Raw genomic sequence first — 16,821 nt, forward strand, 5'->3', positions numbered from 1 at the left:
CACTACCACATAAGACTATGTAGGGGGGTAGCTACTAAGCTGTTAAAAGAAAAAAAAATAAAATAAGAAAAGCCTTTTTCTTATTATTATTTTTTTTCTTTTAACAGCTTAGTAGCTACCCCCCTACATAGTCTTATGTGGTAGTGCAGTGGTCAATTTGATGTTAAATTATTTCTTTAGAATAGCCAAACTCATTCTATACTCCTGGAGTAAAAATCTAATAACATGTTATTATTTGTGGTATTAAGGTTTGAACATGCACTACAGACACGGATTTAGCGTGATATATTACCTCTTTATATAAAAAAAAAAAAAGCAAGTTTCATAAACAAACAAAAATATTACTTTTTGACAAGCAGATGTACAACTTGAAAATATATAAATACATTTTTAAAAAAATACATTACACATATTACCTGAATTTATTACGGTACCAACATTAAGAGCCCTTGCACACTGGGGCGGTTTGCAGGCGCTATTGCGCTAATAATAGCGCCTGCAAACCGCCCCGAAAGTGCCGCTGCTGTCATCCCAGTGTGAAAGCCCCGAGGGCTTGCACACTGGAGCGATGTGCTGGCAGGACGGTATAAAAAGTCCTGCCAGCAGCATCTTCGGAGCGGTGAAGGAGCGGTGTGTATACCGCTCCCTTACCGCTCCTGCCCATTGAAATCAATGGGACGGCGCGGCTATACCGCCGGCAATGCGCCTCTGTAGAGGCGCTTTGCGGTGGTATTTAACCCTTTCTCGGCCGCTAGCAGGGGGTAAGACCGCCCCGCTAGCGGCCGCATACCGACGGTAAAACGCCGCTAACAATAGCGGCGTTTTACCGCCGACGCCGCCCCCCGCCCCAGTGTGCAAGGGCTCTAAATATCAAGAAAAGCCTTTTTCTTATTTTTTTTTTCCTTGATATTTAATGTTGGTAATATATTCAGGTAATATGTGTAATGTGTTTTGTTTTGTTTTTTATATTTTCAAGCTGTACTTCTGCTTGTCAAAAAGCAGTATTTTTGTTTGTTTACGAAACTTGCTTTTTTTTTTTCTTTCATAAAGACGTAATATATCACGCTAAATCCGTGTCTGTGGTGCATGTTCAAACCTTAATACCACAAATAATAACATGTTATTAGATTTTTACTCCAGGAGTATAGAATGAGTTTGGCTATTCTAAAGAAATAATTAAATAATGTATTACAATTGAAATAAACCCATTCGATTTTAGTCAACTAAAATGTACTGGAGATTTTAGACGACTAAAATACAAACTAAAACAAGACTAAAACTGAAATGGCATTTTAGTCAAAAGACTATGACTAAAACTAAATTGAATTGATGTCCACATTAACACTGTTCAATAGCCAAGCAGCCAATCACCAATGCAGTGGGGAAATGTGAACCATCCAAGTATGGTTCAAACTTTACACAGAACCCCCGGGTACTGAGTTAGCAGATTGGAATGGTGGGGAAGCAATGAATGGCGAGTAAATTCTATAAAACTAGTGTTCTGGGATTTACATAACTAATTTTAAAGCTGCTTCATCTGTCTCTCCTATAATAACTACCCTGTGAGAGAAAAATCTGTATACCTATTTTCGTGCCGCCCAGGTCACGTGATCAGTTCCCCTGTGGCAGCTGCAAGGGCGAGAGCTTCAATAAACGGATGGGCCATAGTAAGCCTATGGGTGACATCACTGTTCAGGCATTACCAGCCACTGTCAAGCGCTCTTTCCCTTCCAGCTACAGCTGGCTGACACAGGGGAGAGCACACGATCAGACCGGAACGGCCTGAAAATAGGTAAGTACCAGTATACAGATCTGTTCCAACACAGGTTGGTTAGTATAGTTGCTAGGAGTGGGAGGGAGCAGTTTGAAGATTAGTTGGACATATCCCAGAATTCCACTTTGAGGCCTCATGCAACACTGGACGTTATAATACCGTTATAAAAACACCAGTAACTTTGCAGTGAGCTTTTCAACATTTTTCAGCGTTTTTTTGCAATAGCGGTTTTTAGCGTTTATTCACTTTTTTAGCGTTTTTCCATGTTAGTGGGTTTTTTTGTGGTTTTTTTTTTAAGAAAAAATTTTTTTTTTTTTTTATTCAATGGATCAAAAATGTTTAAAAACAGCTGAAAGACGTCTCTCAGAACCCACTAGTTTTGGGTTTTTTTTACTGCTCAAAAACGCCACTGCCCAAAACCTGCTGCTAACAGCCTATGTGTGCATGGACACATAGGATAACATGATGGAGAGTTTAATGACTGTAGAAAAAAACATCTACAGCCAAAAACAGCTGCTGTAAAAACGTCAAAAAATGCGCAGTGTGCACGAGGCCTAAAGCATAACTAAACATTTCTTTTAAAACAAAAAAAACAAACATGTCATACTTACCTCCTCTGTGCAGTTGGTTTTGCACAGAGTGGCCCCGATCCTCCTCTTCTGGGGTCCCTCACCGGCGCTCCTGGCTCCTCCTCTTCGAGTGCCCCATTGGAGAAGCGCTCTTCCTCGGGGCACTGTCGCGCTCCTGTGTCCTGCTGCTGCATCCGTTGACACAGACAGGACTCGGCCCCGCCCCCCAGCTCCATCGTCACTGGATTTGATTGACAGCAGCGGGAGTCAATGGCTGTGCTGCTATCAATCTATCCAATCAGGACACGAGTCACCGGCTGGAGCTGGTGTGCTCGTTCTCGGCGCTGGAAAGACTGGGCTCATGTGAGTAAAAGGGGGGAGGGGAGGGGGGGGGGGGTCTGCTGCATTATAGAAGCTTTTTCACCTTAACGCATAGAATGTATGAAGGTGAAAACCACAAGGGTTTACATTCCCTTTAAGGTTCCTTCTAGAAATTCAAACCTGTTCCTGTGCAGAATACGGGCAAAGTCCAGGTTCACTTACGGAGGTTAAAACAACACGACTAAACTGTGCAAATCATTTTAGTGTGTTTGCAGTGAAATAAAAGAACATACGTCTGCCTCGGCTTATCCTTCATGTCTTGCCCCGCAAATGCAAACATTGGACGAGACGGATAATTTTTAGGCCACATCAGACAAACCTTACACAGGACATCACACAACCAGCTTGTCACAAAATGTGTCGTAGACAACGATATAAATGAATTATTTTATCTATAATGTCTGCAGCGTCTTTTGTTTTTTTTGAACACTTTAAAATAAAAATTAGAAAAGGGGTATGATCTGTACTAAGACCTGTACTAAGACCCTGCAAGCACTTTTCAGAGATCATCACTAGCCGTATATGTGGCCATATAACACCCCACCCATCACCAAGTCAGAGATAAGTAGGCTTGATTCTAGTAAAGTAGTATTAAACCCTCAGCGTTTTACAGCTTAACACACAGAGAACTAAATAAACATTCCGCAATAAACTTTTCATAAAAATGATTACACCTTTCAATGCTGCTGGCCTTCCTAGGCTACAGGGCTGTGTGTTTCTATTGATACACAGTGTAGGGAGACACAACTCGAGTCCCTGCATGCAGGGTTGGCTCCACAAGCCTAAAGTGACTGTAAAAGAGAACATTTCATTTTTAAAAGTATGTCAATGGTTTTGCACAGGGCAGCCCCGATCCTCCTCTTCTCAGATCCCCATTTCATGTCCTCTTGTGCTGCTCCCCCCCCCCCGCCGAGTGCCCCCATAGTAAGCCGCTTGCTCTGGGGGCCACTTGTGTGTTCTCACTCCCGAACCAGCTCTGTGTGTCCATAAAACACAGAGGCCATGGCCCAGCCCTGCTCTCTCTTCACTGGCTGTCATTGACAGCAGCAGGAGCCAATAGCTCTTGCTGCTTTCTCTGAGCCAATGAATAGGGAGAGAGCCTCTGCTCTCGTGCACAGTGTTAGATAGAGATCAAGTTCAGGTAAGTGGTTTTTTTTTGGGGCTGCTTGCAGGTTTTTTTTTTTTTTTTTTTACCTTAATTCAGAAAATGCATTAAAAAAAAAGGAGGAATCTGGCAAAAAAGTTTTTTGGCCACACTTCCCACATGGATCACAGGAGTGCAGTTTGTTCTGCACTGCTGTGACCAGTTTAGCTCAGCCAGTCCCAGGCTTACCTGAGCCAATCTCAGTCCAGAGCTGTGCACGAAAGCAGCAACGCTGCTCTTAACCTCCCTCCACATTGGACTCCGTGAGAGCAGCAGGAGCCTTTGGCTCCCACTGCTGCCAATTAAATCCAGTGACGAGGGAGCAAGGCCGAGCTACAACATGCATGTCAATAGTTGCACAACTCGGTATCCAGCCTGTACGAGTACATCCGCAACAAGCAGCTTGCTACGGGGGGTAGAAATCAGGAGCACCAGCAGGAGAGCCCAGAATAGGATCTGAGGTGCTCTGTGGAAAACCATTGCATAGAACAAGAAAGTATAACATATTTGTTATAAAAAATAAAATAAATTGAACCTTTATTATTACTTTAAACACTGGACTATGGCTGTGCAATGTGTGACGGCATGACCGCTGGCTGGTAGGCTCCACCTCAGGCTCCTGTGACTGGTTGATGACGCAGGAGAGTAACAGAGAGATGTTACCCATAACAGGAAATGCCTGAACAAGGGATCTTTGAGGCAGGATCACCAGGTATTTTAATGAACGCTGCAGGTTTAAATAAAAAAAAAAAAAAAAGACCTGAAAACAACGTTTGGTGTTATAACAACAAGTTAAAGGGGTTGTAAACCCTCGTGTTTTTTCACCTTAATGCATTCTATGCATTAAAATGAAAAACCTTCTCTAGTGCAGCAGCCCCCCAGACCCCACCTTTTACTAACCTGAACCCGAATGTTCCATCGACGGGGACGAGCACAGCAGCTCCAGCCTCTGTCTTGGGTCCTAGTTGGATAGATTGATAGCAGCGTAGCCATTGGCTCCCACTGCCGTCAATCAAATACAGTGACACAGGAGAAGGGGGGACGGGCCGAGTCCTGCTGTCTGTGTCAATGGACGAGGCAGCAGGACTCGGGAGCGTTCCCGCACGAGTGTCCCCTTGGAATGCTGGTCTCAGAGGGGGGCACTCGATGAGGGGAGGAGCCAAGAGCGCCGCTGAGGGACCCCAGAAATGGAGGATCGGAGCCACTCTGTGCAAAGTGCTTACACAGAGGTAAGTATAACATGTTTGTTATTTATTTTTATTTTTTTAAACTAACCTTTACAACCCCTTTAAAGCTTAAATGAGATCAGGTTTAGATCTGACACCAGTTTGATACCCAAATGGTGGCATCACTTATTAAAAAACAAAAAAAAAAAAAAAAAAACAACATGCTTTGATGATGATTTCTGCAACCCTGATTTGGAAGACTATGAAATATTGGATTGTCAAACAAGATCTATTGTGCAACTGCACACAAAGGCCCCAAAAAAGCTCCACTGTACAAAATCGGAATCTGTGATTTTCTGCAACAGGAAGTGGAACTGTCCTGCCGGACACCAGAATAAACCTCACATGCAATACTGGGAAATTACTTGGGCAATCTGTGGCAATCCACACCAGCGATACAATCTAAAATGTCCCAGCATGATCTGCAAACTCCTAACTAGCTTTGGCCTTGCTGGGACCTGTAGTTGCTCTTCTGCCAAAACCGCCCGGCGTTGATGGCCTCTTGGCTGCGGAGCATAACGGGAAACAGATGGCAGATTTTTCACATTTGAGTCCTGCTTTAAAGATAATAAACAGATTTGTTATATAAAACCCTTTGTCTGCGGGGAGCAATGAGTGTCTGGCAAAGAGCGAGACAACCCGTTGAAGAGAAAACAAAAACAGATAAAACCGGTAACATCTGCACAGACCAGGGGGTCGAAATTGCTGAAATATTTTTAGGAGGAGCCCTGGGAGATTATTATTGGGCTCTGCAGACAAAGCAGCACATTTGTAGCAAAACGAGTTTATATAGCAAAGTCGGCGAAATATACTCTTAAAGGAGAGTACCACCCGTTTTTTAGTTTATTAAAAAAGTCAGCAGCTACAAAAAGCATAGCTGCTGATTTTTAATAAAGAGACACTTACCTGCCCCACGGTCCAGCGATGTGGCACCCGGAGGCTAGCTCCTCTCCTCGGCGACCGTCATGGTAACTGTGGGCACCCGGCTGTGACAGCTTACGGCTTCACGGCCCGGCGCGCACTGCGCTCTCCTATTGGCCAGCCGATCTTCTGGGACCAGAGTTGTGTCCCAGAAGATTGCTGGCAGGGAGGGGCCGCCAAGAGCGAGAGGAGGAGTTGACTAGGTGGCCGAAGATAGGAAGCAGGAAGTGGGACAGGAAGTCCCATGAAAAAAAAGGGTACCCACTCCCACCCAAAAATAAAAAAATGACATGCCAAATATGGCATGTCAGGGGGCGAGGAGTGCTTAAAGCGAAAGTTACACTTTTGGGTGGAACTCCGCTTTAAGCTCTATTCACATTTGTGCAACTTGTCATGTAACTTTGACTTGTCGTGCAACTTTGATATCCATTCCTCATGGTTTTCCATTGACACAAATTCATAGAGGCGCGATTTACATTTCCAGCAACTTCAAATTAGTTCATACACTACTTTGGTCCGACTTTCATGCAACTTGAGGGCCATAAACTTCAATGTTAAGCCTCAGAAGTTGCATGAAAGTCGTACCTGAAAGTTATACAATGCAACTTGCGTGCAACAGTTGTCTATTATCACTGGTTAAAGCCACTCCAAAGCGGCACTCCAAAGTGGCCCTCGTGAATGGAGCCTAAGAGCCTTGCGTCGCTCCGACTTAGAAAAAAATTCCTGTACTACTTTGGGGGTGACTTGCCTTGACTTCTATATAGAAGTCGTTTTGCAAGTCGCCGCAGCTGTCGTGTTCAAGACGCCTGAGGCAGTCGCGCTGCAAGTCGTGCTGCCTCATTGTGAACCGACTCTAAAAAGTTACTGAGTATAAAAGTGTATATTATAATATCGTATTTCTTACACCTCGTCCTTCTTACAGGTCTGTCACGTCTTTGAAGTGAGATTTGTGTTTCGGAAACGTACATCCTATCTTCTCAGCTGTCAAGCTCTTTATTGGCTTATCTCTTCCCTTACATTAAACCAGATGTACTGACACTTCATTATCACCTCTGAACACATTGCTACATCTACAGTTACATTGTGACATCCCTGCACTTCACCCAATCACCTGCCCCGCTTGGCTATTTACCCAAAGAATATTGCCGATATGGTCTGTATATTGTATCAATGTATCTGTGCACCACGTTGTTAAATATTGGAAGTCTCCTGCCCACCTTTCCCCAGCAATAGCGATACAATCGGAATACAAGAGAGTACTACTCCAAGAACTTGTTTACGAACACCGATGGGTCTCTGGGGTAGGTGATTGCAGCACGAAATTATACTTTAATGAGCAGCATGGTAGATGAGATCGGATTGGACATTGTCCTATAGAGTCTGGACTAAATGGCCCTGTGGGGTTTAATGCCTTGTGACATTCCCGGATGACCGTCCTCAGGGGGGGAGGGGGATAAGACTGGTGGCTGAAGGACTGCACATCCAGGCTGATGGGACCCTATGTGGTCATTTACAGCTCTATAAATTAGCAGGGATTGTCCTTAGGACTCTTCCTGTATGCCCAACTCACATCTTCTCTCTATGGCTCAATGGCTGTGGTTGACCTGCTTGTGAATGACAGTGTCCATCATAGGGGAAGATATACTAAACACTGGAGCACTCAGACTCTGGTGCAGCTGTGCATGGCAGCCAATCAGCTTCTTACTTCAGCTTGTTCAATTGAGCTTTGACTATGAAACATGGAAGCCGATTGGTTTCTATGCAGAGCTTCACCAGATTTTTTTTTGGGGGGGGGGGGGGGGGAATCAGTGGATTCTATCTGCTCAACAGTAGCCTCCGAATGCCCCATGTAGACATATTATTCACCACCTCACATGTCTGGGCACCTCTACAGACAGTTGTAATGTCCAGAAAACACAATGATCTCCGACACCCTGTAATGATCATCTGTGTGTTCTCACCAATCATCACCACGTCTCATCAGCCCTCCATGTGGTCTCTCTCTGGTCCTGTCCATGTGTCTCCTATCCACTCATATCTCTGATATACCCCGACTGGTCTGGGCTCTGTAGTGCGCTCATCTATCTGGCTTTCTGTGTAGCACTGTATCACTAAGTCAATAGCAGTGTGGTCAGTCATGATGTCGCCCCAAGAGGGGCTCCCAGTCATGGTGTCACCCAAAGAGGGGCTCCCGGTGTCACCCTAAGAGGGGCTCCCGGTCATGGTGTCACCCTAAGAGGGGCTCCCAGTGCCACCCTAAGAGGGGCTCCCACTGTAACCCTAAGAGGGGCTCCCAGTCATGGTGTCACCCCAAGAGGGGCTCCCAGTGCCACCCCAAGAGGGGCTCCCAGTGCCACCCCAAGAGGGGCTCCCAGTGCCACCCCAAGAGGGGCTCCCAGTGCCACCCCAAGAGGGGCTCCCAGTGCCACCCCAAGAGGGGCTCCCAGTGCCACCCCAAGAGGGGCTCCCAGTCATGGTGCCACCCCAAGAGGGGCTCCCAGTGCCACCCCAAGAGGGGCTCCCAGTCATGGTGCCACCCCAAGAGGGGCTCCCAGTCATGGTGCCACCCCAAGAGGGGCTCCCAGTCATGGTGCCACCCCAAGAGGGGCTCCCAGTGCCACCCCCAAGAGGGGCTCCCAGTCATGGTGCCACCCCAAGAGGGGCTCCCAGTCATGCTGTCACCCCAAGAGGGGCTCCCAGTCATGGTGCCACCCCAAGAGGGGCTCCCAGTCATGGTGTCACCCCAAGAGGGGGTTTTAGTGTCACCCTAAGAGGGGCTCCCACTGTCACCCTATGAGGGGCTCCCAGTCATGGTGCCACCCCAAGAGGGGCTCCCAGTGCCACCCCAAGAGGGGCTCCCAGTCATGGTGTCACCCCAAGAGGGGCTCCCAGTGCCACCCCAAGAGGGGCTCCCAGTCATGGTGTCACCCCAAGAGGGGCTCCCAGTGTCACCCCAAGAGGGGCTCCCAGTGTCACCCCAAGAGGGGCTCCCAGTGTCACCCCAAGAGGGGCTCCCAGTGTCACCCCAAGAGGGGCTCCCAGTGCCACCCCAAGAGGGGCTCCCAGTGCCACCCCAAGAGGGGCTCCCAGTGCCACCCCAAGAGGGGCTCCCAGTGCCACCCCAAGAGGGGCTCCCAGTGCCACCCCAAGAGGGGCTCCCACTGTAACCCCAAGAGGGGCTCCCACTGTAACCCCAAGAGGGGCTCCCACTGTAACCCCAAGAGGGGCTCCCACTGTAACCCCAAGAGGGGCTCCCAGTCATGGTGTCACCCCAAGAGGGGCTCCCAGTCATGGTGTCACCCCAAGAGGGGCTCCCAGTGCCACCCCAAGAGGGGCTCCCAGTGCCACCCCAAGAGGGGCTCCCAGTGCCACCCCAAGAGGGGCTCCCAGTGTCACCCCAAGAGGGGCTCCCAGTCATGGTGTCACCCTAAGAGGGGCTCCCAGTGCCACCCTAAGAGGGGCTCCCACTGTAACCCTAAGAGGGGCTCCCAGTCATGGTGTCACCCCAAGAGGGGCTCCCAGTGTCACCCCAAGAGGGGCTCCCAGTGCCACCCCAAGAGGGGCTCCCAGTGTCACCCCAAGAGGGGCTCCCAGTGCCACCCCAAGAGGGGCTCCCAGTGCCACCCCAAGAGGGGCTCCCAGTCATGGTGTCACCCCAAGAGGGGCTCCCAGTGCCACCCCAAGAGGGGCTCCCAGTCATGGTGTCACCCCAAGAGGGGGTTTTAGTGTCACCCTAAGAGGGGCTCCCACTGTCACCCTATGAGGGGCTCCCAGTCATGGTGTCACCCTATGAGGGGCTCTCACCCGTCTCGGTGTCCCGGCTCCGTTGAGCAGTGGGGTCCTCTCGGCGGGTCCCCCCTCCTCCTCAGGCCGGCCGGACCAGGACTCCCGGGTGGCCACGTTGGCCATGTCTCTCCCGCTGGGTCTCCGCCGGTCAGTGTTTGGGCACGTGACTGCCTCAGCTCTCACAGATTCCCCCTGAATCACGTGACCACGGCGGCTACGGACCGCCCCTGAGACCACACCAGGAAATGAACCCCCCGCTGCATGCCGGGAGATGTAGTCCTAGCGGCAGAGTCTGAGTGTGGTCACGTGATCGATCGCCGCTTCTCTGACAGCTCTGGAGAGCACGTGCGGCTGTTACCTATAGCAACCTCTCAGCGTTCGCCTCCTATTGGCTGGAAGTAATAGCAGGAGGAGTGTGATTGGTTGGTGTTGACAAGTCTTGCACAGAATATAAAAGATGATGTTAGGCTGAGTAAATAGAGAATTAACATGTCACGCTTTAAAATTGCTCTCACTCGTGGAATGGTGACAAAATACGAAACTTAAAAATCTCCATAGGCGACGCTTTAACCACTTCAGCCCGGTAGAATTTACCCCCTTCCTGACCAGAGCACTTTTTGCAATTCGGCACTGCGTCGCTTTAACTGACAATTGCGCGGTCATGCGACGTTGTACCCAAACAAAATTGACGTCCTTTTTTTTCCCCCGCAAATAGAACTTTATTTTGGTGGTATTTGATCACCTCTGCGCTTTTTATTTTTTGCGCCATAAACAAAAAAAGAGCGACAATTTTGAAAAAAAGCAATATTTTTTCCTTTTTGCTATAATAAATATCCCCCAAAAATATATAAAAAACACATTTCTTTCTGAGTTTAGGCCGATATATATTCTTCTACATATTTTTGGTAAAAAAAAAAAGCAATAAGCGTATATTGATTGGTTTGCGCAAAAGTTATAGCGTCTACAAAATAGGGGATAGATTTATGGCATTTTTATTATTTATTTTATTTTTTATTAGTAATGGTGGCGATCTGCGACTTTTATCGTGACTGCGACATTATGGCGGACACATCGGACACTTTTGACACTATTTTGGGACCATTGTCATTTATACAGCGATCAGTGCTATAAAAATGCACTGATTACTGTGTAAATGACACTGTCAGGGAAAGGGTTGAACACTAGGGGGGTAATCAAGGGGTTAAGTGTGTCCTAGGGAGGTGATCTAACTGTGGGGGGGATGGGCTACCACTGACATGACAGCAATCATTGCTCCCGGTGACAGGGAGCAGTAGATCTCTGTCTTGTCACTAGGCAGAACGGGGAAATGCCTTGTTAACATAGGCCTCTCCCGGTTCTTCCACTCCGTGACACGACCGCGGGCACATTGAGTCCGCGGAACCTGCGGTCATGGTCATCGAGTACGCGGTGGGCGCGTGGGCGCCCACAATGCCGCTTCTTAAAGGGGACGTACACTTACGCCCATTTGCACAGCCCTGCCATTGTGCCGACGTATATCGTCGCGCACTGGTCGGCAAGCGGTTACATATTTTTCCAGGTTACCAGTTTAGAGTTACAGAGGAGGTCCTCTAGCGCTAGAATTATGTTCATGGCGATAACTCACATGTGTGGTGCGACCGCCATTTATATAGGAGGGCTAGACTTATGTATGCACTGGCTTCTGTGCGAGGGATGGGGGGGGGGGGGGGGCGCTTTCATTTTTAATTTTTTTACCACTTTTATTCCTATCGCAAGAACTGTATACATCCCTTGTGATAGAAATAATGCATGACAGGTCCTCTTTATGGAGAGATCCGGGGTCTATACGACCCCAAATCTCTCCTCTACCTTTAAAAGCAAAAGATAAGAAACAAAAAATTGATCTTATGCTTTAAAACAAAAAAAAAAAGTTTACTTCCGCCCAAGACTGGAAGTGACGTCACAATGTCACTCCTAGACCATAGAGGTGAGGAGAGACAATCTGGTCTCTCCTCACCTCTGTGGCCAGCGTATCATTTTCCGCACTCGCCGGTAAGAACTGCAAGCCCAAAGAAACACTGGTGAGCGACGGGAGGGGGGGGGGCGACCCCTCCCGCTGCTTGTAAAAGTGATCCAGTGGCTGATCAGCCGCTCAGAACACTTTTATGAGAAAGAGAATTGGGCTGATGGGAAAATGTAGTTCTGCTCCCCTGTAATCAGTGCAGCAGGGTTTAATTGCTTAGAGCTGCATAGTGTTTCACAAGCTGCTGCTCTGTTGCTTCCCCCTGTCTTCTAGAGCAGTGGTCTCCAAACTGCGGCCCGGGGGGCCCGGATGCGGCCCTGAGCAGTGCTTTTAAATGTCCCTTGGCCATATGTCACCAATGAAGGGGCACAGTTCCTCCCAATAACATCGATCATGAGGCACAATTCCTACCAATGACACCGACACGTTTGACGTCACTTCCGTCATCCAATGTTAGGGAGCCGAGCGTGGGCCATCTTTCCCTCACTCGGCTCCATGTCTCAGAGGGGAGAGGACCCGATCGGCTCTAGTAAGAGACGACCGGAGCGCGGCGGGAGGGGGGGGTGCCCTCTCCCGCCCCTGATAAAAGTGATCTTGCAGCGAATCCACTGCAGAGACCACTTTTTTCAGAAAGAGGACCGTCCACCGTTTAAGAAACTACCGGGGTTATGGCAGCTATCTGCTACCATAACTACGGTATTCTACATCAAAGTACTGACGTATAACGACGGCGGGCGGTCCGCAAGTTGTTAACTTGTAAGCAACATACGTCAGAAATAGGCTTAGGCATGAAAGGGATAAAAATCGTGACAAAGGGATAAAAATCGTGACAAAGGGATAAAAATCGTGACAAAATTCATTATAAAACAAGAAAGAATGTTTATTTATAATCATAATAATAACAAAAAGACTCATAGAAAAAAAATTATAGAAACAGATCTTATTATAAACGGATGAGATAAAATATACTTGTAGCACCCTGGTCCTAAACAGGGCTGCTAATAGATCTAGTTGTGCTAGGTGGTAACTAGCCTGGCTAATTGGTAGTTTTGGTCTGAGTTTAATTTGTAGTCTGTCTCTTCTGTCAATAGGTGGCACTGTTGCCATTGGCATTAGGATGATGGATTACAGTGAATTCGGGTGATGGGTAAATAAGTTGTCTCAACCAATCAGCAGGGGTTTCTTTGGCCGCTGTGCATGCTGGGATAGGCTATTTATTTTGGAGGAGTCAGGTGATCAGGGTTCTTCCCGCCTGGGGCTGCGGCCTGGGTGGGTGAGTGTGTTGAGTAACTCCTGGTTGCTAGGCCTGAAGCATGAGGCCTATCCAGGAGTCATACTGGTTGCTAGGTCTACTTAAGGCCTATCCAGTAGTTCAGGATTTCACAAAGGGGGAGCAGGAAAAAGGTTAAGCCCGAAGCCTGAGGCAGAACCGTGTGTGTTATAGGCTCAGCCCTGGGGGAGCCTGATCGCTGCCGGTGGTAAAGCAAAAGCAGTTGTCACAAAGGGATGACCACTCCTGCTACCAGAGGCAAGTTTGGAAGGGATGAAGTTCTGAAGGAGTACCAGAGCAGATGCTTCACTAGCCGGGGACGGTGAAGTAAGTGGGAAAGCTTCAGTGGAGACTCATCTGGGAATGCAGCGGATAGCTGTGAGTAAAGCTTGAAGAAGTATGGCGAATAGCTGTGAGTAAGCTTGAAGAAGTATGGCGGGTAGCTGTAAGTAAAGTTTGAAGATAAAGTACAGCGATTAGCTGTGGGTGAAGCTCGGGGAATCCAGCAGGTAGCTGCGAGTCCAAGAAGTCTAGTGAGAGAGGGCGAGCTGAGCTTAAAGTGGAGGGCCACCCTGAAAAAAAAAAAATCACCAAAAATCCTAAAAAGAATTAAAAAAAAAATTTGAAAAAAAAAAAAAATGAAACTTACCTAAACCCTTGTTGCTAGGCAATCTGCCTCTTCCTATTCCACGGTGAGTTATTCTCCTCGGTGAGCGGCCCCGTTGTCTTCTGGGAACTGTGTGTGTTCCCAGAACACCACGGGGCCATTCACAGAACGGAGCGCCGCGCCGCTCGCGCATGCCCAGTAGGAAACTGGCAGTGAAGCCACAAGGCTCCACTGCCTGTTTCCCTTTCCTAGGATGGCGGTGCCGGGACCCGAAAGCCGAGGGACGGGTCGGCCTCGGGCGGCCGACATCGCGGACACCAAGGACAGGTAAGTACTTATTTAAAGTCAGCAGCTACACTGTTAGTAGCTGCTGACTTTAAAATATTTTTTTTTAGGACGGAATACCGCTTTAAGGATCTATTTTGGGATACTGTGAGTTAAGCTGAAAGATCTACCACCGTTCCTGTTAAGAGAAATAAAACTCTCTTTGTTCATTTTTACAAAAAGGTGACCGGCGCCCATTTTTTTCCACCTTGCACTACACCCTCTATGCCTAGTAACCTGCACCCTGAGGAGCAATGTCAGTTGTCCCTGGCTCTAGGGGTCATCAGGCCTTTGGAAGTCAGGGGGGCCACAACATACTTTTTTCAGAAAATTAAAAACAAAGTAAAGTGGACAATAAAAAGTTTAATTGGTTTTGCATAGGAACTGATATTGAATGGTAAGTAAAAGGAAACTACACAAAAAAAAAAATAGTTCATAGATTTGAGCCATTGGCAACAAAGTATTCTATCAGTACACACAACTCTAACCGTCAAGGTGAAGTTCCCCATACTTTTCAAGCTGAAGCTGTCAACTGCTAAGATAATAAAGTGATCAATGGTGACAAACACTTATGCCCCGTACACACGGTCGGACATTGATCGGACATTCCGACAACAAAATCCATGGATTTTTTCCGACGGATGTTGGCTCAAACTTGTCTTGCATACACACGGTCACACAAAGTTGTCGGAAAATCCGATCGTTCTGAACGCGGTGACGTAAAACACGTACGTCGGGACTATAAACGGGGCAGTAGCCAATAGCTTTCATCTCTTTATTTATTCTGAGCATGCGTGGCACTTTGTGCGTCGGATTTGTGTACACACGATCGGAAATTCCGACAACGGATTTTGTTGTCGGAAAATTTTATATCCTGCTCTCAAACTTTGTGTGTCGGAAAATCTGATGGAAAATGTGTGATGGAGCCCACACACGGTCGGAATTTCCGACAACAAGGTCCTATCACACATTTTCCGTTGGAAAATCCGACCGTGTGTACTGGGCATTAGACATAGATAACACTGCAGGATTGATAACAGGAATCTGTGTCAGATTACTTGGTGTCATACATGCATGATACTTGCTTTGGGCACTGGTAAAAAAAACTATAAAAAATGTTGCAACTATGTATATTACAAATTGATACACTAAGCCCTTGTTCACACTGATTCGATTTGTTATGCAATTTGACAGTTCCAAATCGCATGGCAAGTCAGGGGGGTCAATCGCATGGAAACACCTTACCAATGTTCTGTCGAGAAGTGCCCCTCATCGAATAGTGCCCGGTATGTACTGTGCATGCGCCGTACGGAACAGCACAACAGCTGATTTGCCGATCAGCTGGGCTTATGTAACCAGGGCGCATGTGCACATCGTAGGCGGTGTCTCTCGATGGGAGATACCATTTCACAGGCACAATTGAAACCTATACAAACAGCGGGGGAGACCGTAGTTCTCAGATTGTGCATCTCTGCTGCTGGAGGGCGGCTAGTGGTTGTGTTGAAGGGCTCGTTTTGTCTGTGTTGCAACCCGACCTCACACAGGCAAAACCGGCCATTAGACATATGCACTGCCAAGATATTTGTTCGTTTTTGTTTCATTCGGTTTTTTGTTTTTTTTTTGTTTTTCGGGTCATTCGTTATGATTGCAATTCGTAAATTGGTACATTCGTACATTCGTAAATTTGTAAATTCGTACATTCGTAAATTTAAAATAGTTCGGAAATTTGGAAATTCGAAAATCTGAAATAGTAACTAACTATTAAATTTTAGATATTGTAATTTCCTTTCAAATTTGGCTGTTAGTGAGCATAACGAATACGAATTTATCCGAAGTTACGAATTATCTGAAATAACTTATGCCACATCTAAACAAATGGAATGTAACAAATTAATAACAAATAATAATAATAAAACGTTTTTATTATTATTATTGTTATTTCTTATAATTAATTCATTCCGTTCCATTCGTTTGGATACGGCATTCGTTATTTTGGATAATTCATAACTTCGGATAAATTTGTATTTGTTACGTTCACTAACAGCCAAATTTGAAAGGAAATTACAATACCTATAATTTAATAGTTAGTAATAGTTAAGTTATTATTAGTTAATTATTATTTCAGATTTACGAATTTCCGAATTTACTAATTTACGAATTTACGAATGTATGAATTTACGAATGTATGAATCTACAAATTTTGGAATATTCGAATTTACGAATATTCGGAAAAATTCGTTAAATGGGTTTTCGTTAATTCGGATATTTCCGAATCAACGAATTTGTCGAAATTCGTTAAAAAACGAATTTGGAACGAAACGAATTGCACATGTCTACCGGCCGTCCAACACAGCAAACCCGCCCTGCAACACAGACAGAACCGGACCATCAGCACACTGTAAAGCCGCCCCACAACAGCGAGGCGCAATGTGAGAACTACAGTCTCCCCCCCCCCCCCCCCGCTGTTTTGTATAGGCTTAAATTGTGGGCGTGAAATGGTATCTCCCATCGAGAGATGCCTCCTATGATGTGCGCTTGCGCCCTGGTCACGTCACTCCAGCTGATCGGCAAATCAACTGAAGTGCGGCTCCATCCTGCGGATGCGCGGGCACTATTCAATGGGGGGGCATCAGAAAATTTTCTGATGGTGAGTACTCTCTTCACTTTCCATTTGAGACTAGCATCCAACAAAAAAACTGACGAAAATTCATCCAATAATCTGACCGTGTGTACAAGGCTTAAATCTCCATACACACTATTAGATTTTCTGCAGATTTTTGTCTTCAGATTTACCAAAACCATATAATATGAAGTCAA

At 46.7% G+C, this 16,821-nt stretch overlaps 1 protein-coding gene across 1 annotated transcript in view; it reads right to left on the minus strand.

The window, feature by feature from the left end:
- CLCN7 (chloride voltage-gated channel 7) overlaps nt 1-10,061 on the minus strand; it is a 102,761-nt gene extending 92,700 nt beyond the window's left edge. Inside the window, 1 exon segment of the mRNA XM_073635187.1 lies at nt 9,820-10,061. Within this exon segment, the coding sequence (XP_073491288.1) occupies nt 9,820-9,924 (105 nt within the window). The 5' untranslated portion in view covers nt 9,925-10,061.
- Nucleotides 10,062-16,821: the final 6,760 nt, after the last annotated feature.

The sequence above is a fragment of the Aquarana catesbeiana genome, linkage group LG06, assembly GCF_042186555.1.
Source record: "Aquarana catesbeiana isolate 2022-GZ linkage group LG06, ASM4218655v1, whole genome shotgun sequence".
NCBI lineage: Eukaryota > Metazoa > Chordata > Amphibia > Anura > Ranidae > Aquarana > Aquarana catesbeiana.